Source organism: Diceros bicornis, chromosome 37 (genome assembly GCF_020826845.1).
Source record: "Diceros bicornis minor isolate mBicDic1 chromosome 37, mDicBic1.mat.cur, whole genome shotgun sequence".
Taxonomy (NCBI): domain Eukaryota; kingdom Metazoa; phylum Chordata; class Mammalia; order Perissodactyla; family Rhinocerotidae; genus Diceros; species Diceros bicornis.
Window position 1 is genome coordinate 4426800 of NC_080776.1, and position 22471 is coordinate 4449270.

The 22471-nt window shown below is 34.9% G+C and overlaps 1 protein-coding gene across 7 annotated transcripts in view; it reads left to right on the plus strand.

Annotated features, from left to right (window-relative positions):
- SPAG16 (sperm associated antigen 16) overlaps positions 1–22471 on the plus strand; it is a 101792-nt gene that overhangs the window by 53784 nt on the left and 25537 nt on the right. For 4 of the 7 annotated variants that reach the window (XM_058532937.1, XM_058532940.1, XM_058532939.1 and 1 more), the window contains exons 5-8: positions 271–389; positions 7971–8108; positions 18625–18732; positions 20817–20934. The exons of 1 other annotated variant lie outside the window; for it this stretch is intronic. In XM_058532937.1, the coding sequence (XP_058388920.1) occupies positions 271–389; positions 7971–8108; positions 18625–18732; positions 20817–20934 (483 nt within the window). Of the gene's footprint in view, positions 1–270; positions 390–7970; positions 8982–18624; positions 18733–20816; positions 20935–22471 lie in introns of those variants that run through there. 2 more of the 7 variants (XM_058532941.1, XM_058532943.1) reach the window with 2 other exon arrangements.

The following is a 22471-nucleotide window of genomic DNA, read 5'->3' on the forward strand; positions in this document are numbered from 1 at the left end:
CTTTTTCTCCCCAAAGCACTTAGTACCATCTGCCATACTGTATATTTTTAATGTATTCATTTTCTGTCTCCATCCACTTGACTTAGATAGGAAGACTGTCTGTTTTTATCACTGCTTCATCCCTAGTGATTAAAATAGTCCCTGGAACATAACGCTTGACAAAAATAATTTAAAAAGTGAATGAGGGAATGAATGAATGAAAGGCCTATCTGTACCATTAATGAAAGTTTTGATGTTTTCAAAATAAATAATTGCACATTTAAATTTCAGGAGCAGAAAACAGTTCTTCCTTCAAAGCAAACAGTTCCTGAAGTAATAGAAGACTTTCTCTGTAATTTCCTCATCAAAATGGGAATGACCAGAACTCTTGATTGCTTTCAGTCTGAATGGTAAACAATTAAGTGGATAAATAGTTCTCTAGAAATACTAACGTTATTTAACATGTATTCTTTCAACTGTCTTAAAAGACTTTGAACTGACTCAACTTGTACAAAATGGATGAAATGGATGGAAACCTTTCCTGTCCCCACCACTAAAACCATAACACACACACACAAACACACACACCCACTGCCAAACATACACACTCAGATAAGGATATGAATTTTAAAGAAATTGTTATTAACTATCTTTCCTAAATATTCAAATTTAGGTGATTTTAAAAAATCATGAAAATACAGTATCTCCTGGAGTTATATAATACAAATCTATTTTATGAAATACTTTCCTAATATCTTTTGCATAATTTTAAGGGTATTATTTCCTGCATTAAGACATCCTACTAACTGTACTAATTTGCTTGTTATACTTGTAGTGTAATGGGCTGCCTTTCTCTACTCACACAGCTGATTGATTCTTTTTCTATAAGTATTTCTTCATTTAGAAGTAAGTGGAATTGTATTTTCAAAAGATACTAAACACAAGATTTTCTTGTTATAATTGAACACTTTAATAACTTATTAGTTATGAAAATCAGCAGACATGCTGTCTTTATTTCTTTGCTACAGTAGTAATGCCGCCAGGCATGTTTTCTGAGTCCTGACATTCTTTAACAAAATATTATTAAATAATTGGATATGAAAATATATTTAATATTTAAAAGCCATTGCATATTACAGAAAGAGGGAATAATATGATATCTAAAGATGTTTTTAGTGTTTTGGGGCTAAATCCCGATTTTAAATAGAGGGGCAATTTGTAACTTCTACTAATCCAACTGTGATGTAATTTTTATTTTCTGCTTCTTGTAGTTCTCATCTACTGAGACCATGCATATAGAAGAAATCAGTTTCCTTATTTTAAATTGCATATCTAATATTAATACATTTAATGAAGAGAACCATTTTTCATTAATACAATTTAGGAAAAAGAGCAAGTTTGATGGTAGAAAAATAATATTGTTCCTATTAAATCTGAAAATTATGTGAATGATTTTTATAAAAATGTCCCCAGGAAATAATTATGACTATATTACAAAATACATTTTTGTAAACCTTCTTCTTGATTGGGGAAAAAAATTCTTACAACATGACACATAACCAGAAGCCAAAGGTAGATGATTAATTTGTGGTACTAATGAAATGAAATATTAATGTGGTTCAGTTCCCTTTTTTTCTGCTAAGAATATGTGTCAGGACGTGTAGTGGTTACATGTTTGGCCAGAAATGGTTCCCTTGGAGAAATCTGGAACCAAATATACTCTTAGGTGCTTGTTGTCATGTTATCTTTTTAGATTTAGCAATTTGAATTGAGATGAAATTTCAGGAAACTACAATAGTGTTAGGATTTATAGAACTCCTAAGTAAGCATACTATTTAGCATTATATAACAATCATAAAGTTTGTATAAAATATTTCTTTATTATATGGGTTTACTAATAGTTCAAATAATTTTATCATTATCCCTAGCTGCCAGTTTTTAATGAGATTACAAATTGTTTGTAATGAGATTACAGTGTATTGGCTATTTTTATTTCCAAAATTTAAAAGTGAAACATTTTTGACTTTGGTCAGAAACCTTTACCTATTCTGCATAGTAGGGCAATAGGAATATTAAATATATTATTTTTACCATTTTCTATTGTGGAGAAAAACACTTATATCATTTCTGTGAATTCATTTAATCTTACAGAAGGTGACAGAACAAGATTTCTCCATTGTTTATAAAAAAACAAACCAAATCCGAAAACCCTGGGCAGTCAAATTTGACTTATGTTCTTTCAATCCTCAAACAGTAATTGCAGTAAATCCTTTAAATCTGGGTTCATGCAAACTAAGACTTTTGAGCCAAATCTGGCTTGCTCTCTATTTTTGTAAATAAAATTTTATTGGAACACAGCATGACCTTTCTTTTAGATACTGTCTGTGGCTGCTTTCATGATATAATAGCAAAGTTAATTAGTCACAATGGAAACCATATAGCCCGGAAAGCTTTTTTGCTAATTCTAAAATATTTATTTTCTGGCCATTTACAAAAAAGGATTATATGTATATGTGTGAATGTAGCAGGGATTTTTTTCTGTGAACCACAAAAGTCTACCCTGTGGGTTTAGTCAATGATATTTTTATGTCCATTTTCGAAGTACTCTGTGGACAATGATAATTTCCTGGGAGGGCAAAATTAGAGAAGGGGTTAAACTGGAAAACATATGGTAGTGCACGTTAGGTACCTTACCTGCCCGTGTGTCAAGCGTCTTGTCTCCAGTGGACTGTTTTTGCTGGCTCTCAGCCGGGATAGCACTCACTCACCTGAGACGGACATTCTTGCTCTTCTTGGCCTTTCCTCTTGTTACCTCCTGCTCTGACTGTTCTTTCCTTTACAGCCATATGTTTTGAAAACAGGGTCTTTCTTTTCTTTGTTTCTTTACTCTTTTACTTCCTGTTCAGTCCTTGGTTCTCTCCAGTTTGGCCTCTGTTCCTTCCATTCGAGCGAAAGTCGAGTGGTTACAAAAATGCCATCAGAGGTAGTAGTGCAGTTATGTGTAATATTTAATTACTCATTTAATTTTTTTTAATTATAGAAGAATTTATAAATTAGTATATTTATTTAATTTTATTCGAAAGAGGTAAATATTGCTTCTTTTAGCCAATAAAATTTGACATAATATACAATTACTCAAATGTGAGCAGTGCAGTTACAACTTTCTGGGAATGGTTAGGTTTTAAAGCCAGGCCGAGAATTAAAATTATCCTTGAAAACTCCCTTTTGCTGCCCAGTGTGTATGGGAAGTATGTGTGGTGTTGTGTACACAGTACTGTCCTTCAATGAAACTACTCAGCTAGTTGTTCCTTTAGCATTTAAACCTATTGCTGGTTCTTCAACTGACTGGGAGTTGGCTTCTGGTTATGTGTCATGTTGTAAGAATTTTTTTCCCCAATCAAGAAGAAGTTAAACACAGGCATGTTGTGACTCTTCTGTAATGCTAACTTTTACCGTCCTGCAATATGCCAAATTTGAGCTCTGTAAATATATATGCAGAGATTTATTTATGTACTGTATCAAGAAGGCAGCCTTGTAAGTGGATATTTAACATAAATTTTGTAACAAAATTAACATAGTGTTTATTAAATATGAAGGTTTTAAAAATATTTAAGAAGATGAAGCCTTAGGCTTATCACTCAGGAATGTGCTTTGTATCATTTTCGTTAGCACAGTATGTTCTCATGCATTATCTCATTTACTTCTCCCAACAGCTACATGTAGCAGGAAGCCCCTGTTCTGTCTCCTTTATATGGATGGGGAAATGGGCTTAGACAGGTTAGGAAATCGGCCTCGGTAAGTGGCAGCCAGTCACAACCAGTAAGGGGCAGAGTCAGCTCAGGCTGGGCTGATCTAAAGACCCAACTCCTAACCACAAGGCTGAATTGTGGAATTATACGAGGGAATCAAAAAAAAAACAAAACATCAATAAAGGTGCCTTTCAGCTTGACTGGAGACTGAAAGAACTTAAGGAGTATTTTGATTTAGAGTCCAAATCTGTGCCTAGTTTCCATACTCCTTTGAAGAATCATGGGGCCGGTACTGAACTTGTTCAACTGTACTATGTTTTTCCTGTGAAGGACTCTCTGCTTCACAGTGATAAATTGCGATGGTGCTGGGGATGCCAGTATCCTCAGGTTGGGCAGTAGTTAAGGGAATTTTGTCTTTGTTGGTGAAATATTTCCCTAACTCTCTCTGAAGACGTGGAGGAAAAATTCTCATTTGATACTTCTTATTATCTGGATTACTGTTTCCCTGTCTTTTACATCCTATGCCTTGAGTACCATCTTGAAGGAAAAATAATCCTTACTCTTAATACACAATTTATGTGTTTGCTGAAATTCTGTCATACTATTCTCCATTCATAGCAGTGGGTCTTAAACTCTTTTGGTACATAGACAAATCTTATGAAAGCCTATGCACTTTCTCCCTGAAATACATGTGTATTCGCCATTTCTATATAATTCTAAGAGTTTATAGACCTTATGGTAAATATGAAGATCATTAATGTAATTTTATTGGCAATAATTTCATTGGCAGTTCTGTTGGTGGTAAATTTTATTTCAAACTCCTAATAGTTACAAGAATTTTTCTTTTCATCTGAATACTTTTCAGTCTTATTCTAAGGGTTGATGTATAAGGAGAAAGAAATAAAAAGGCCAGACTATATTTCTTTAAAACGCACATATACACACATATCTGAAACAAAACCAAAACGTTTTGTGTGGGAAAATGCAGGTTTTACTGAGAAATATATTTCTAGAGTTTGTAGATTAAGATTCCCAATTATCTTATATTAATATATTAGTTTTAGTGAATTTAAAGTCATGTTTAATGTTTTTACAAGGGTGGCAGAAATTTTGTGTGATAAATGATTTTTGAACGTCCTAAGATATATATGATGTAGTATGTGTTGTGTTTTGATTTGTACTTATTTTGCCACATGTTAATTTATTTACATAGCATTTAATAAGACTACATATCACTTTTTTTCTTATCAAATTAATTTCTTTTTTTTTTTATAATTTTATTTATTTATTTTTTTCCCCCAAAGCCCCAGTAGATAGTTGTATGACATAGCTGCACATCCCTCTAGTTGCTGTATGTGGGACGCGGCCCCAGCACGGCCGGAGAAGCGGTGCGTCGGTGCGCGCCCGGGATCCGAACCCAGGCCGCCAGCAGCGGAGCGCGTGCACCCAACTGCTAAGCCGTGGGGCTGGCCCTCAAATTAATTTCTTTAGTGATTTTTTTTCTGCATTAAATAAAGCAAGTTGCTGAAAACCAATTTTATGGTCTAAAACACTTTATGGTCTAATACTTCAATCGATCCTTATGTCTTCTCTTCTGAAATAAGTATAAATCACATTCCAAATATGGATAAAATAGTGAATTTATGATTAAATGGTTATCTATTTGTTATTTTATAAATTGTGGCAAATATTACTTAATATTGATTCAGTTATCTTAACCTGGCTGTTCTGGATGTGTTCTCTTGCTGATTATTTTAAATATCAGATAAGATATGTAACACAAAAACATATGACTGTTAATGTGTAATATATTAATAAAGTTATGATTTGTAATATGAAAATACTGATAATTAAAAATTTTAAACCTGTATTTAGCTCATCTATAGCAAGCTTTGTTGGGATTTCTTCTTTAATAACTTTATTACTTGAAATGTATAGAAAAACAAGCATAGAAAAGCTCAGATTGTTTATTTAGCTTTATTAATTTATACATATAATGATTAAAATTGTAATTATATATAAATCTGGAAGTGATTCTCTGGTGTTTCTTTTTATTTCACTGAGAAAGTAGAAGAGAAGATCCACAGCTCATGCCTTCCTCTGTACCAACCTGCTGCCTCTGTTTCTCTGTTCTCTCCTGTCCCCAAGACTGAGCCATACACAGTCATCCCAGGCCCACCCTCCTTGTGTCTACTGGATCCCAGCTCCCCTCACCTACTCAAGAACATTGCTCCTGTAATTGTCCCTTCTCCTTCCTGCATTGTCAATTTTTTCTCTCTCTGCTGGGTCATTCCCATAAGCATATGGATGTGCAATAATATATTGTATATTAAAAAAGAAAGAAAACAAAAAAATCACCCTGGACTCCACATCTTTTTCTAGGTACATCATCTTGATTTCCTAGGCTGTTCTTTATGGCATAGCTCCTTGAAAGACTGTTGCAGCTTCTTCATTTCCTACTCTCTTATACCTCCTCTAGTTCTGCTTTCGTCTCCATGACTGTAGTGAAACGCTTTTCAATGACTTCACGTTGCCAAGTTGAGTGATTGATCCTCAGTACTCCTTATTCATCCTCTTTACAGCATTTGTCACTGGTGTTCATTTCTTCCTTCTTGCTACACTTTATTTGCTTGGTCCCTAAGCCACAACTGTCTCATATTCTCCCACTACTTCTCTGTCTTCTGTTTCTTAGTCTCTAGTTGGTAGTGTTTCCTTCTTTTCCCAGTCTTGAAACAGTCCTAGGACTTCTTCACGTCTCTATTTACATTCACTCCCTAGCTAGCCTTATCCAGTCTTGTGACTTTAAACAGTATCTATTTACTGATGATTCCCAAATTTAAAGGGCATGCCCTGACTTTTTCCCTGAACTCCGGACGTATATACTCAATATCCATCTTCACTTGAATGCCCGCTAGGCATATTGCATTTACAGTGAATAGAAACAATGCCTTGATTTCTCCAAGCACCAGCTCCTAGCGTGTTCGTCCCCATCTCAGTAAATGGCTGTCTGTTGCTCAGCCAAAAAAAAACCTTGGAGTCATGCTTGGCTCCTCTTTTTTACCAACACCTGGCAGCTGATCCATAAGAGATCCCCATTGGCTCCACCTTACAGCTTGTCCAGAAGGGACCCATTTCTCATAATCTCCACCACTGCCCACTTGGCTCAAGCCGCCATTCTCTCTCTCCTGGACCACTGCAGCAGCCTCCTAACTAGTCGCTCTGAGTCTACTGTTGCTCCTCTACAGTCGGTCTCTTCAGACTAGCGCCAGACTAATCCTTTTAAAACATAAATCTGACCAGTGTCACTCGTCTCTCAAAACCTTCCAAGAGCTTCAGTCTGATTCAGGGTGAAATAGTGTCCTCTCTGGCTCCCTGCTGTCTTCCTGACCTGTCTCTCACCGCCCTCTCCCTTGCTCACCTAGTTGGCTCTGGAGACTCCAGATATTCTGGCTCCTGGCTCTTCCTTGTGCATAACAAGCACCTCCTTTCTCAGGGCCTTTACACGTCCTTTTCTGTCAGCCAAGAATGCTCCTCCCCCACATATCCACATGGCTTAGGCCCTCAGGTCCTTCAGCTCTCTGCTCAAACACCGCTTTGTCAGGCATACTTTCTCTGATCATCTTATATAAAATAGCACAAACACCCCATCAGTGTCCACCTCAGTCTCTCTATCCCTCTTATCCTGCTTTATTTTTATTTGTTTACTTATTTCATTTATTTATTTTGATGAGGAAGAGATTTTTCCTGAGCTAAGATCTGGGCCAGTCTTCATCTATTTTGTATGGGGGTCCCTGCCATAGCATGGCTGCCCCCGAGTGGTGTAGGTCTGCACCTGTAACCGAACCCGGGCCACCGAAGCAGAGGACACCAAACTTAACCACTAGGCTGTGCAGCTGGCCCCTTATCCTGCTTTATTTTACTTCATAAAATGTCTCACCATCCACACTAGAATGAAAACTCCATTAGATGGGGATGGGGACTGTTGTTGCTTTCACCAGTGTCTAGATTAGTGCCTGGAACATAGATGTTCAGTTATATTTTATGTACCATGATGATATTAGTACTTAGAAATTCATTAATATTTTATTTTAAAAATATATTATGTGTTGACATTTTAATTTATAAAAGTAATACTGCAAGTAATTAAGCATTCCCTAAGACTTAATTTTTTGAATTATACGTATATTAAGCCAATTTAGTAGAAAGACACAACATAAAGCCTTTCGTTTGATTTTATCCTAGGTATGAGTTGATACAGAAGGGAGTAACTGAGCTTAGAGAGACTGGGAATGTTCCAGATGTCTACACCCAGAATATGCTTTTAGAAAATGAGAACAAAAATTTGAAGAAAGACTTGAAGCACTACAAACAGGCGGCTGAGTATGTTATTTTTTAAATGACTTTCTTTTTATTTTGGACTAAATAAAACAGTCAAATGAGGCTAATATGTGGATGGTGGTTAATGTACCAGAGCTTTATTCTGGAGAACTGAATTATATTTAAATTCTAGTTGGAAAAAATGTGAAAGGCTTCACTAGCAAATTAATTCACTAGGTGACCAGAACTCGCACAATTGCAACTCACCAACAGGAGTAGAATGCAGGGTTTGTGGAGGAGATGGTTAATTTGTTATATAACAGTCACTTTCTTATGTATTTTGATAATCTTTTCATGGTTATGAAATCTTCCCCTGTGAGGATAAGCTAATTTCTGAAATAATAATAAAATTATAGAAAGAAAGGAAGGAAGGAGCTAGAATATTCCTGGTAGAGGAATTTTAGTATTTTAAAATTCCCTGAAGGAAACCATTGTTTTGTAATTTCCTAGCATGAAGTTATGCACAGAGGAGAAATCTAACAGTTAGAAGCCAAATCTCTTCATATCTTTCTTTATTTCTAAAATTAATGGAAGACATGCAATTTTTGGTGAACAAATTTGGATAAACAGACAGTATTATTCTATCAAAGACAAATATGTGAATGTGTTAACTTGGAGTGATTCTCCTCATCTAAGACAATGTTAGATGGAAAGTCAGTGCTTAGGTATGGAGCAGAGACAGTTCATGTTTTGTTCATTAATTTTTATTAAATATATTTAGAGAGGGGCTTTCCCTGTTGAGGGTATTATGCTAAGTGAAATAAGACAGAGGGAGAAGGTCAAATACTATATGATCTCGCTCGTAAGATAAAGAAGATAAAAACAAGAACAAACAAACATAGTGACAGAGATTGGATTGGTGGTTACCAGAGGGGAAGGGGGAGGGAGGAGAGCAAAAGGGATGATTAGGCACATGTGTGTGGTGATGGGTTGTAATTAGTATTTGGGTGGTGAACATGATGTAATCTATGCAGAAATAGAAGTATAATGATGTACACCTGAAATTTATACAATGTTATAACCAATGTTACCACAATAACAAAAATTTAAAAATTTTTTAAAAATAATCATATTAAATCAAAAATTAGATAAACAGAACTACCATGTAGGGACACAAATAGTTTAAAGATCTTTGTAAAAAAATTTAATGTAAAGAAACAAGACTTTGCATTGCAAAGTGGAGGAAACGTTTAAGCTCCTACTTTGAAAAGGTGGTAGTAAATAAAAGATAGTTTGTATAGTCATTTATTAAGTTATTATATGTACTTATAGAAGGTTTTTTGCAAGTTATACAAATTTCATATTATCTATGGATGTACTATTTGGCATTTTGTACTTTGGGTAGAAGTGTATGATGATCCACAAAATATGTTGTTAGAGCCAGCATTCTCTCTCTTCTCGGTTCCATTTCTCAGAAGGGGTTTGCACCGTTGGCCCTGGCGCTCACTGTGATTCATGGATGCACTGGGAGTTTGACACAGCACATTTTTCAGTGTGCTGCCAAGTGTACTGTTTCAGTTCCTGATCTCCTTTGAATCATTGCTTGAGGTTGCTAATTTTCTTTTGAATAAGTGTAGCCTCTTTGTGCAATGAGTTTTGCGCCAATAACATAAATAATCATTGTTGATTACTCGTTGTTTATTGAATATTATATTTAATGACTATAATAAAAACCATGTAAACTATTACCCATGCAAATTATTAACTTAATGTTAAAAGAAGCCATAATTAAAACAGATATCACTCAAAAGAAATCTGTCTCTTGTTTGTATTTACTAAAATATCAGATTACTAAATGTTTATAAAAATTACTTTACTTACTAAAATATAGATTTAGTTTCAACCGCTTATGGTTATCTCTCAAATCTATCTCATTCAGTATAATTTAAAATTATACAAAGTAGAAAAGGAAAATATTTACTTGCTTTAGTCTACCTGACACGGAAAATTTGAAGGAAAGCAGCTTGACCCTTAGTAGATGACTAGTATTTATGTCACTGAATGCATATGAAGCACACTGTGCTTTCACAGCAACTTTTGTGAAGTGTTTCCCTGTAGCCTCATTCTGCTGGATACAGTCTCAGAAAATGGAGAATGAGATTTTGTAAAAAATTCCCCAAACTACATCTACATGCAATGACTTTGCCCCAAATTGTAATGTTTCATCACACAGGTTTTTCAATTTGCCTTATAAGGATATTTTTTCAATAGGAATTAGTAATAAACATTGGTTTCTCTTTATGGAATTTAACCTAAAGTTTTCCTTTTTAGGATTAAGGCTATTTCTTAAAGCAAGATTAAGTGTTAAATACTTAATACTTTTAAGTTAAATACTTTTCTAATAATAGTTAATATTTAATATGCAAAAAGAGTCAGGTTACAAATATATTAGATACATATTGTCCTTGATGATACTGGTAGTATTTAATAATGTATTGGAAAAACTAGAGAAATTGTATAGCTATAAGCTTAATATTTATCTAGGGGAGAGTTTCCGTGGAAAGAAGACTGAACTTAAAGTTCAAATACCTAGCTTCCAATATTCTGCTACTTATTAAGTCAGTTTTCTTATTGTTCAACTGGGAGTAATTATACATAATATTATTAACTCCTAGAGAGTGATGTGATAATTAAATGAGACAATCTATGTTGAAGAGCTGTGTAAATCACATACTGCTTTGAACATGTTAGCTATTACTATCAATATCTCTAAAGGCTGTCATCCCTGGATATTTTTTAATCATCACATCATTAATATTTTTGAAATTCAGCAGTGATGAAGCATGAAGGAAGACATGAAAGGGGAAAATATTTCACTCTAAAATATCATTTGAATTGCAATAATTAATGCCAGAATTTTTTTTTTTTCTCTGTTGTAAGCCAATTTTAGAATGGAGGTTGTTCCTATACTTGCTACAAATGTAGATTATCTTCTAAAACATAAAGTTTGGGAAATAACTGTTGGGAAAATTTTCTTATAGATGTTTTAAGGGGAAAAATTCTTGTAAAATAGATTCATAGTTACGGTGAAGGTAAAGGTATATTACATACTAGATACTGGAGAGGCATAATATGAGTGGGAGTGTGACAGTCTTTCTTGGAAAAGGAGAATATAAGTGTGGTTTTCTATTGAAATGTAGACCAATTGTTATTTTGAATGCAGAGATCTAGAATTTAAGGGACCTGTGGCTCATTTGCAGAGAATTGTTGGTTGAATGAAGACTAGAAAGTGTCACTTAGAGTTACAGTACCTTTCACAGCCAAGGCGCTATTTCATAAACTGCATTTTATTTGGTAGTTGACATGCCACAATATTCACCTCAGCCTGAGGTCCATAAAACTGTTGCAAGTTTTATTAATTAGGAACGTGTTTGCTTGATCATGTTTCCTATCTTAACTAGCATTTTACGTCTTCTTCTCATAGTGTAGACATTGCAAGTATTCTCAGTTGGATGGTTTACTCCCAAAAGCACCATTGTGCTTGTTCTTTAACATCCTGCTGGCTCTCACCTCGCCTCTTCTACTCAAGTAGACATCGTATTTCTCGTTCCTCTCGTCCTTCAGCTTCTGTGACAGCATGCTGTCCTGCCTCTCCTCCTCCCTCATGGACAGGCTGCTTTTCCTGTTCTTGCCTCCACACTGTTGACACTCGCTAAGGCTGTGCTGTCCAACGAGAATAGCCACTAACTACGTGTGGATGTTGACAGGTATAACATGTGTCAGGTGGTGGTGGGTACTGTGAAGAAAAATAACATGGGTAAAGGGACAGAGATAAATGGTGTGCTGTTTTATATGGGGTGCTGGGGGAAGTCCTCTCAGATATCTGAAGAAACTGAGGGAGAAGGCCATGTGTAAACTTGAGAAAAGGGAATTCCAAGCAGAAGGAAGAGGCAGTATAAAGAGCTTGTGGTGGGGACAGCTTGGCTTGTTAGGGGACCAGCAAGGAGACCATAGTGACCAGAACCAGGGGGCACGTGGTAGAGGCCTTCGTTAGACCTTTGCTTTCTTTCCTGTGGGTGGGTTGTGAGCTTAATGGATGGTTTTGAGAAGCATAATGTGAGCTGGCTTCTGTGTGGAAAATGGACTGGATGGAGGGGCGTGATGGAAACAGGGAGAACATTGTATCCTGCATAACCTTCTCATGCGTTGGTGTAGCTGGGTACCACGTGGTAATAATGAAATCAGACAAGCTCCTTATGGGACAGTTAGGTTCTTGAAAGGACAACATCTGCTGTTGTCAGACTCCGTGGCACTAACCCCACTAGACTTTGGTTCGGGACAGATATTGATATCAGATCAGGTATTGTAGATAGAGCAACACATACATGACACTCTGTCGTTTATTAAATATAAGAATATAATTATCATTTAGTCTCCTTATATGTAAGTGGGGTAATAGTCCTGTCTTGAGGGAATCATTTAAAAGTGTTTAGCACAATATCTGTCACATGGTAAGTGCTCAATGAAGATTCTCAGTATTCAGTATTACAGCACCCCTTTTTTCTTTCATAACACTCACTACAGTGTACGATTATTTAAATGTATATTTTATTTTCTTATTCATTTTCTCTATACTCCTGTAAACTTAATGAAGGCAAAGATTGTGCTTGTTTTATCCATCATGGTGTAATACGCATGGTACCTGGTATACAACATGTATCAAGTGGATAGAATAGCATCATCATCATCAACATTATTATTAGTGGCAGCAGCAACACTGAATAAACAACCAAGGATGGCATTTCTTCTATAAGGCAGATACATAGCAATTTACTTATCTATTTACACATATTACCTTTGTAATTCTGAAAGAATATCAAGCATATAGAAAGTAAAATAAAATAGGGATAAAAATAGAACAGGGAATCTCATGGGCCTATCAGAGAGTTTCAAAACTTATCAACTTTCTGCCGTTCTTGTCTCATTTCTACCCCACCATGCCCTACCACACACCCAGTTATTACACTATGTTTTACAGTTCATTTTGAGTTATAATTTTACGTAAATTGAAATGTACAAGTCTTAGCTATATAATTTTGAAAAACAGATGAAGTCTTGTAACCTCCAGAGCCATCTCAATATACAACATTTCTGTCTATCCAGAAATTTCCCTCGTGTCCCTTCGTAGTCATTCCCTGCCCTGGCAGTCACTGTTCTGATTTTTTTCACCTTAGATTAGTTTTGCCTTTTTGAGAACTTCATAAAAGGAATCACAGAATGTTCTTTTCATTGTGTTTGGCGTCTTACACTCAGCATGAAGTCTGTGAAATTTATCTATGATTTTTGCATTTATCAGTAGTTTGAGTTCCTTTATTGCTGAGTATAGCAATATATATACTCTGTTGTATAGTGTATACCACAGTTTATTTATCCGTTTTCTATTGAGCTGTTTCTGTGGTTATTATGAATAATACTGCTATGAACATTTGTGTACAAGTCTCGTTGTGGGAATGAGTTCTCACTTTTTTTGGATACAAACTTAGGAGTGGAATGTCTGGATCAAACAGTAGAAGTATGTTTAACTTTATAAGAGACTACCACTCCATTTTCCAGCTTTCAAATTGGGTCATTTTATATTCCCATTAGTGACATATGAGAGCTCCGCTTGTTCCACAGGGCCAGCAACACTGAGTGTTGTTAGTCTTTTCAATTTTAGCCATTTTAGTGGTTGTACAGGAGCAACTTGTGCTTTTGATATGCATTTTCCTGATAACTAATGATATCGAATACATTTTTTTTGTGCTTATTGGCCGTTTGTTTATCCTGCTTTCTGTATAAGTCTTTTGCCCATTTTTGATTGGATTGTTTATCTTACTGTTGAGTTGTAAGAGTTCCTTATATATTCTGGATACAAGTCTTTTGTCAGAATATTGTGAATATTTTCTCCCAGTTAATGGCCAGACTCTTCAATTTCTTAATGGTGTCTTTGGATGAGCAGAAGTTTTAAATTTTGGTGAAGTCTAATTTATCTTTTTTATAGTATTGCTTTTGATATTTTGTCTAAGATACCATTGGCTGCTGTTAGGTCGCAGAGATATTCTCCTATGTTTTCTTCCAAAACCTTTAAAGATTTAGAATTTTTATTTCAGTCTATGATCTATCTTTAATTTTTGTATATAGTGTGAGGTAGGAGCTGTAATTTAACTTTCCTTCCTGTAGGAATATCCAATTGTTCCAGCACCATTCTTAAAAAGGTTTTTTATCCTTTATTGAATTTCTTTGGCATTTTTGTTGAAAATCAAGGGACTATAATCGTGGATTTATTTCTAGACTCTATTTTGTTCCATTCATCTATTTGTTTGTCCTTATGCTGATACCACACTCTTGATTATTTTAGCTTTAAGTAAGTTCTTAAAGTCGGGTAGTGTTAGTCCTCCAGCTTTGTTCTTCTTTTTTAAAGATAGTTTGGCTATTCTAGGTCCTTTGTATTTCTGTATAAATTTTAGAGTCATTCTGTCAATTTCTATAGAAAGGCATGGGTGGCATTAGGATTGAGATTGAGTTGAATCTGTAACTTAATTTGGGAAAAGTATGTGTGTGTGTTTGTGTGTGTGTGTTACACATGTATTTACATATACACATTTTTTTGGGGGGCAGAAGGATTAATGTATTCATACATTTTAGTCTTCTAATCTGTTTACATGGTACATCTCTCCTTTTATCTAGGTTATCTTTAATTTAATACTATATATTTATGAAGGAGCTTGAAATTTATGCCCTTTACATCTAGCTATCTAATGCATATATTTTGTTGTTACACTATGAGCTCCATATAATAGGGACTGTGTCTGTGCTCAACATATCCCCAGGGCCTATAGCTGTGCCTGGCAAATAGGAGGGGCTTAAGTGAATGTGTGTGGTTAACATTTTGGCTCTTTAGTTAAACTTTTAATAATTTTTAGAGTAGTTAATTGATGATTTTTGCCCCTTTCATAGCATTCCTTTGGAGTAGGCCTTATTGTCCTTTCACAATTGGAATTTAAATAACTTTCTATAAAGCTAAATCTTGCCCCATTCAGAGTGCTGTCTTCCTTTGGTGGGCTTTTACATCAAGGAAATATAATGCAGACCAGAAAAGGTTTATTGAGAGTCCTGAAGATTTGACAGAAAATAATACTGACTGGAATTACTAATTAGAAGATTAAAATGTACCATTTTCAAAATAATGAAATACTTTCTTTTACTTTCTTCCCGAAAATATAGACATAAAGAAAACTAAAATTAAATAGCAATTAATATTGAGGAAAATTTAGGTGCTTTACTAAGGGCCCTTAATTTCACTTATAAAATTTGCTTCTATAAAAGGTCAAAGAGTACCCAGCTTTTCCAAAGACCCATTTAATTTAATGACTTTCAGAAACAAACACTGTGGAAATAAAGATAATAAGGGGGCCATAAAATTTCATGCTTTAGTGTTTAGGTAATTGCTTGTTAAATTAAAAAGGTATTTTTTCTGGACATGGGTATACCCCTTTCTTTTTTGGTGAGAATATAATGAAAGTTTTCCTCTAATCTGGTTGAATTCCATTTTGGCTGTCCAACAATTAGTCCAATATTAATTTTAGTGGGTTAAACTAATTCATTTATAACCAATTGAAGATAATGAAATAGTTGATGATTATATTACTGTTATCAGAAATTTCTTTGATTCAAATGTGCACAAGAGAAGATTACATGACAAAGATGGCCTACTTTGATTGGTTCAGTAAACAAGAAAATGTTTATATGCTTCCTTTTGCCAAGTTATGATAACAAAATAACCCAATAAATACATTATTAAATGATCACTTCAAAATCTTTAGTTAAAACTATTCAGTTAATAAAATTATTTTACTGGGTGCATTCACTTAAAAATAATTTTTTAGAGCACACTGTTAAATCACATTCGTATGTTGAAACTGGGAATTTTGAGGACAATGCTTTTATAGTATGATAAAGATATGAGTATCTTACTATTTTATACTTTAGTTATACATTTTGATATGCTTGTTTTCTGAAATGGGGAAGTTAGTCATTCTAATATTTCATTAAGAAAAAGCATGTATGAGGTGTGTTCTTTATGATATACAAATCTAAATAGAATCTTTCCCTGAATAACTCTTACTTCATTGTGCTTGAAATAGAATATATTTGGTATCTGTCTTAATAAAATTTTTTTTTAACACAAAGATGCTTTACTAATGTAATGAGAAAATACTGTATAGCTTAAAATATTAATTGTCTTATATGAATCTTTTAAACTTTATTTTTTGGTACGACTTTTATTTTCCTTTTGTTAAGCAGATAGGCAGCAGGAAGGTCATAATAGGAGAATCATCACCATGAAATGAATTTAAATTGTTTTACTGAGTAGACTTCATTTGTGCAAACAGAAAGCAAGTCCCTGAAAACCAATTTAATGGTCAGAAAAACTTTAAGGTCTAATACTTCAATGAATTCCTATACTTTCTTTCCTGGGTTGAGTACAAATAGGCCTCTAAATGTATATTTAAAAAGTGAGCTGATGCAATGCTGCACATTTGTGGTTCTGCTTAAGAAACTTTGCAGCATTGTTTCTCTAAGTATGTTTTTAACCTACTATGGGTTTACGTTTCAGATAAGATAAATAAAACATAAGTGCATTTATATAATTCATAAAGTCATTGAAAGTAAGGCAGTTTTAATAGACTCAAAACAGATATTCATTAAAGTTTAAATTCTTCTATAAAAACATACAGTGTTGCTAGTAATCATGTATCCTGATATTTTTGGTCCATTAGCGTATCTACTGGCATGCCCCCTATTTTAGGTGGATAAATCTAGCTGTTAGAGGAATTTAATATATCTGTTCTACTATGCTAAATAGTAATAGTAAGATGATGACGATGACAATTAGAGTAATACTCATTGAGTGTTTTCTATGTGCAAGACCGTAAGTGAGCCTCTTTACATACTTTTCTTCTACATGAATGAGAATTCAGGTGATTTTCTTGTGTTTTCACCACAAAATGTCAACTCAGCCATTTATGTTTTTCAGTCGCTCTACTTAAACTCTCTGCTGCTCTCCACCCACTACTTATTAGGCTCATGGTGGTGGCAGAAATTCTCTCTTTCCTGGTCTATCTTCACTCACACGCACAGAGGATTAAACCCTGGAAAGAATGAATTGTTTGTTCATCTAATAATGGGCATATTCTTCAGACGATGTTTGAAGACTGAATATTTTAGTCAACAGTTTCTTGCACCTTGAAGATTGTTGACATGGAAATGAAGCTGAGAGTTAGATGGTAGGAATAGACTTTGAGTACTGTGACACACTGTTTACCTACATACGATCAAGACTACAACATTGGAAGTAAATAAAGAACAATACAGGCCATCCAAGAAAAGGGGAAAGGGTAGGGGGAAAGAAGGAAAGAAAGGGACTTGGAAGAATGCATGAGACATTTTCACCACATGCCACATGTGACTTGATCTTGCAGCAGGAAGCCTCACTGATTGTAATATGCTCCATCAGGAGCTTGAAAATTGAACCTCATCCCACTTCCTTGGCAGCGTCCCAGTCACTGCTGCTCAGTGCTTGCTCTGACAAGCTCCTCAAGCAGAAACCTATTTGTGTGCATTTATTTTATGTGAATCTGAATCTTGAAATACTGTGATACAGAGAAGCAGATTTACTCCATTTTGATCCTCTTGTGAGATGTCAGTGTTCTAATTCAGTCCATCCATTTTCCAGAATGTGAGTCTCGATGCAGTAGCACTTTGTCAGTTAACCCAGACTGTTAGATAACTACTTTTCATCATAAATTATGTTTTATGTTCTAATATTGAAAGTAACATATTATGGAGGTGGGTGAAAAATTCCCATTAATTTTTCCCATACAGCCTAGGCTTAGAAAGAGTACTCTTGCTTGCTTTATGCCAGGGGTTTGCAGAAGATATATGCCATTGAAGAATGCTTCTTTATTGCAATACTGATATTGAAGTCCTTTCTAATCAAGTTACCAACTATTCTAGTAATATGATCTGCAAGTTGTATATATTTTTCATATGCATTACCAGAATAAAATATTGGTTTTCCAGAATATACTTTCTTTCCCCAATTATCAGAATTAACGAACCCAATATATTCCCTCTTAACCATATACTTAAGCAAGTTCAGAATGAAATTTTGTAAAATCTTTTTAATTTGTAATTATTTTGAATTATCCTGTTTTATATGTATTTCAATTTTGTAAACAAATTCTCTTTTGAAGTAGATGGATTATAAGTTATTTTGGCAGCATATGTTTAATTTCCCTTTACTTAAATGAAATGCGAATGAATGATATTTTTGAAACTATAGGTTTTGGCCTGTTCATCTCCCAACACATATGCATTATGTTCGTTGTTATCTTTCAGTGAGAATCATAATGGAATCTTTGTTTTCAGTCATCTTTTCAATTGCTCAATACTTGATTTGAACTAATGACTAAATAATTTTTCGAAAAGAAATAAGCAGTGATTTTTAAAGTTACTATTATTATTATTTCTTTTTCAGTAAGGCTAGAGAAGATCTGCTTAAAACTCAGAAAGAACGTGATTTTCATCGAATGCACCACAAGCGAATAGTCCAGGAGAAAAACAAATTAATTAATGACCTCAAAGGGTAAACTGTTGATATTTGTTGGCATTATCTATTAAAGAGTTGATTAATTAGTGTTAAGTGCCTTGGCCGTGGCAGAAGGTTTCAGGTAAAGTTATGCATTCACACTTATTGAGCATCTACTGTGTGCCAGACACTATACTGTTTATTTGAAATACAAAGATAAGTAAGTTTAGGCCCCTGCTGTCAGGGTTCTCAGAGACTATTGGGATGTGTGATGGGGAAGGAGTTAAACAGAAATGTACTGAATATCCTGCTTTGTTGCTATGCCAACCGAGAGGGTAGTCACCCCAACGAGACTGGAGCATTGGAGGGTTCAGAGACCTATTTCCAGAGGAATTGAATTCTAAAGTATGAGTTAACAAATGAGGGAGTGGGGTCAGCAGGGTGCTCTGGGCAGATGGTGCAAAGACACCAAGTCGTGAAGGGACATGGCACGTTCACCAAATTGTGAGCATAGAGAGCAAAGTGCAGATGTGGCTTGACAAGGGTGAGGTGGAGGGGGCACATATTGAATGACTGAATTTATGCTAAGGCTTCTAGGAATTATTCTCAAGCCATTATTCGGATTTACTTTACCTCTTCTCGTCCCTCCTCCTGCCAAAAAAACAAAGAAAAGAATTTATAATCCTTAACTAAAATTCTCTTTTGCTTATTCTAGGGCAGTGCTGTCCAGTAGAACTTTCTGTGAAGTTATAAATATTCTATATCTGCTCTGTGCAAAACAATAGCCACTAGCCACTTGTGCTGTTAAGCACTTGCAAGGTGGCTAGTATGACAGAGGAATTAAATTTCTAATTTTATTTAATTTTAATTAATTTAAGTTTAAATTTAAATAGTTACATTTGACTAGTGGCTACTGTACAGCACAGCTTAAGGATGGCAATGATAATTGCTGTCTTTTGTAGGTTATCATGGTTATTATAGCTATTTTGATTTCTTAAGCATAGACTGTCACTTGGAGTTTCAGAATCAACGTACTCTCAAACTTAGCAATGTATTAGAAGCTAGAATTTTTTTGATTTTTCTTAAGCTGAACCTCTGTGGGAATAAAGCACCACTTTAAATGAGAGATTACATTAATTTTTAAAAAAAGACCTTGAGAATGTTTATTCTTTGACTTTAATCAATACTTGTGGTCTCATATTTTAGTCTAATTTTTTTTTTTTGGTTCATAAAATTGTTTTATGTCCAGATAAATTCAGAAAAAAATTTCAAAATGATTTGTTTCCCTTTTAACATAAACATTAACTGAGAGGTAGTACAATGTAATGGAAAGAGCTTGGATTTTCGAATCAAGTAAGCATTGGAAGCCTGGCTCTGCCGCTTACCTTTTTGTGCCCATTGTAGTTTTGTTTCTTTCATGTAAAAATGATGATAATACATCTTGGATTGATGGGTATAAAGTACCTGATACAGTGCCTGGAACATAATAGATGGTTGATACTTTGCATCTCCCCTAACATTGGAAATGTGTGTTGAATATATACAATTTCATCTAGATTTTCCTTTTGCCTTTTTATACAGGTCTCTTTTTAGAACTGTGTTTATATTGTACTTTGTTTTAAAAATTCATTCTTTTAAATTTGGGAATTATTCTACACTCAGGACAATAAAGAGGCCTGTGGCTCTTCTGAAGTCATGTAGAAGTCCTTTAAAGGTAGCTAAGCTTTTTCTTATCCAAAGATAAATAATTACTGTACCCTCATCAATGAGAGTAAGGTACCCATTTGCCCCGAGGAGAAGCCCAAAGATAATATTTTAATAGTTTTGTGTGTGTGTGTATGCATACACACACGTGATAAGTGAATCACAGCGCATTCTTTCGTTGGAAAGATTGCAGGTTTTACTCTCCTCCCACTCTCTGTGCTAATACAAGCAGGCGTCAGTACTTAGTACAGTCGTGTGCGGGGAAGTGGTATGCCAATAATACTACTTGCACTTCTCGGCTCTGTTGTGCTGACCTTTATGGAGTTATTCATTTTTTATTCCAATGCAAAAAAAAAAGAAAAAAAGAAGTTTAGATATTAGATGGAAATCACTGATTTAACTGAGTTACCCTTTAAGATGCCCTTTATTTTTCCTAGGTTGAAGTTACATTATGCATCTTATGAACCCACAATGAGGGTGTTACATGAGAAGCACCACACTCTACTGAAGCAGAAAATGCTAACCTCCTTGGAAAGAGACAGAGCAGTCAGGCAGGTAAAGAGATGGCAGAAGCTACCTCAAACTGATTTTTAACCATTTATTTTTTTTATAGCATAAGTAAAATATTGGTTTTGTTTCTGAGAGAAATTTAAAAAGGTTTCCACCAATTCCCATGTTGCAAAAAAGACTCATTTGGAAACATTCAGAAAAAGTATTTTATCTATTTTAAACCTACAAAGATTATTTTTAAATATTATTTAATTAAAACATAAATTTATAGCAGATTATTAAAGTATAGTTGGAGGAAAAAACTCAGCCATTGTGGTCAAACTTGGGTTTAAATGCCAGCTTTGACGACTATAAACACGGACCTTACTTAAACCCTTTGAACTCATATTTCTCATATGTAAAGTATAGTCGCAATGACCTACCTTTTCATATTGTTGTGAAACTTATACAAGATAATAAATAAATATCGCCTAGTTACTGATTCAATTTGCGCTCATTTTTGCTAGACACCCTTTTCCATTCTTCTTGCAGGATTTTTACATAGGGTAGGCCTAGGGCGGTGAAAAGGAACATTTAGTATAGAATTCAAGGAAAATAAAACAAAAATGTTTATGGGCCACATTAAAAATATGTAACAGTTTATTAGAAAATAAAAAACTGCAACTATGCTTAACATTCTTTTATTGTTTTCGGGAGATTTTCATCTTTGGCCAAACTTTCAGAAGCTACAAAAGCTTGCATGGTGGTTATACTCTTCCTTGAATGATTTTATTGTTAAGACACGCTTTAATCAAGTGTATTTTGTCTTTTCTTGAGTGTAATTCTTCGTTACTGAAGTGCAAAACATCACTTGTCTCCGTGCTTCTTTGTGCTTGAATTTTAATTTTGTATTCTTGAATGTCTGAATTGTGTAGTAGTATTGCATAAAATGAGTGTAATATTAATTTACATTTTAATGGCATTATATGTCAAACCTTCAGAATTTCATTTCCCTGCTCCTTTTCATCTAACCTGTCCCCCCAGCCTCCCAGCAAAAGGCGCATTTCTACATCTTGGGGTACTGCGAGCTAGATTCAGGTTGCTCCTGCCTCTTATCCTGCTACAGACGCAGCCTAGACTTCTGCTACCCATCTTAACTCTCCTTATCCCCCTGGTCTCATGCTTATCTCCCTATTACCCTTCTCCAGGGAGGCATCCATCAGTGACCTGGCCATGCATTCCCAGGTGACCACTTATACTTTGGCATCTCTGACAGGCCATTCAGCCTGAGTTTCAATGTTCAAGGCTACCAGGACCTTCCAAGCATCCATGCTGGCAGTGCCTACACTCTCCTTCAGACTGTTGATTTCTCCGTCTGCACTCTGCCCAGTACTGGATCTGCCACTCATCTTCTGTGTGATTAGGGCTAAGTTATCTTCCTGGAAAGGCCATCAGTTCCCCTATCTCTAATATGAGGGGAATTTCTGAGGTTAGATCAAAGGCCATATTGAGAACATATTTAGGCTACATTCAGTCTTTGGGTTTCAGATTGCTCTTCACTGGTTTAGTTAAAAGTGCTCAGGATTGGGAGTGGTGGGTCTGA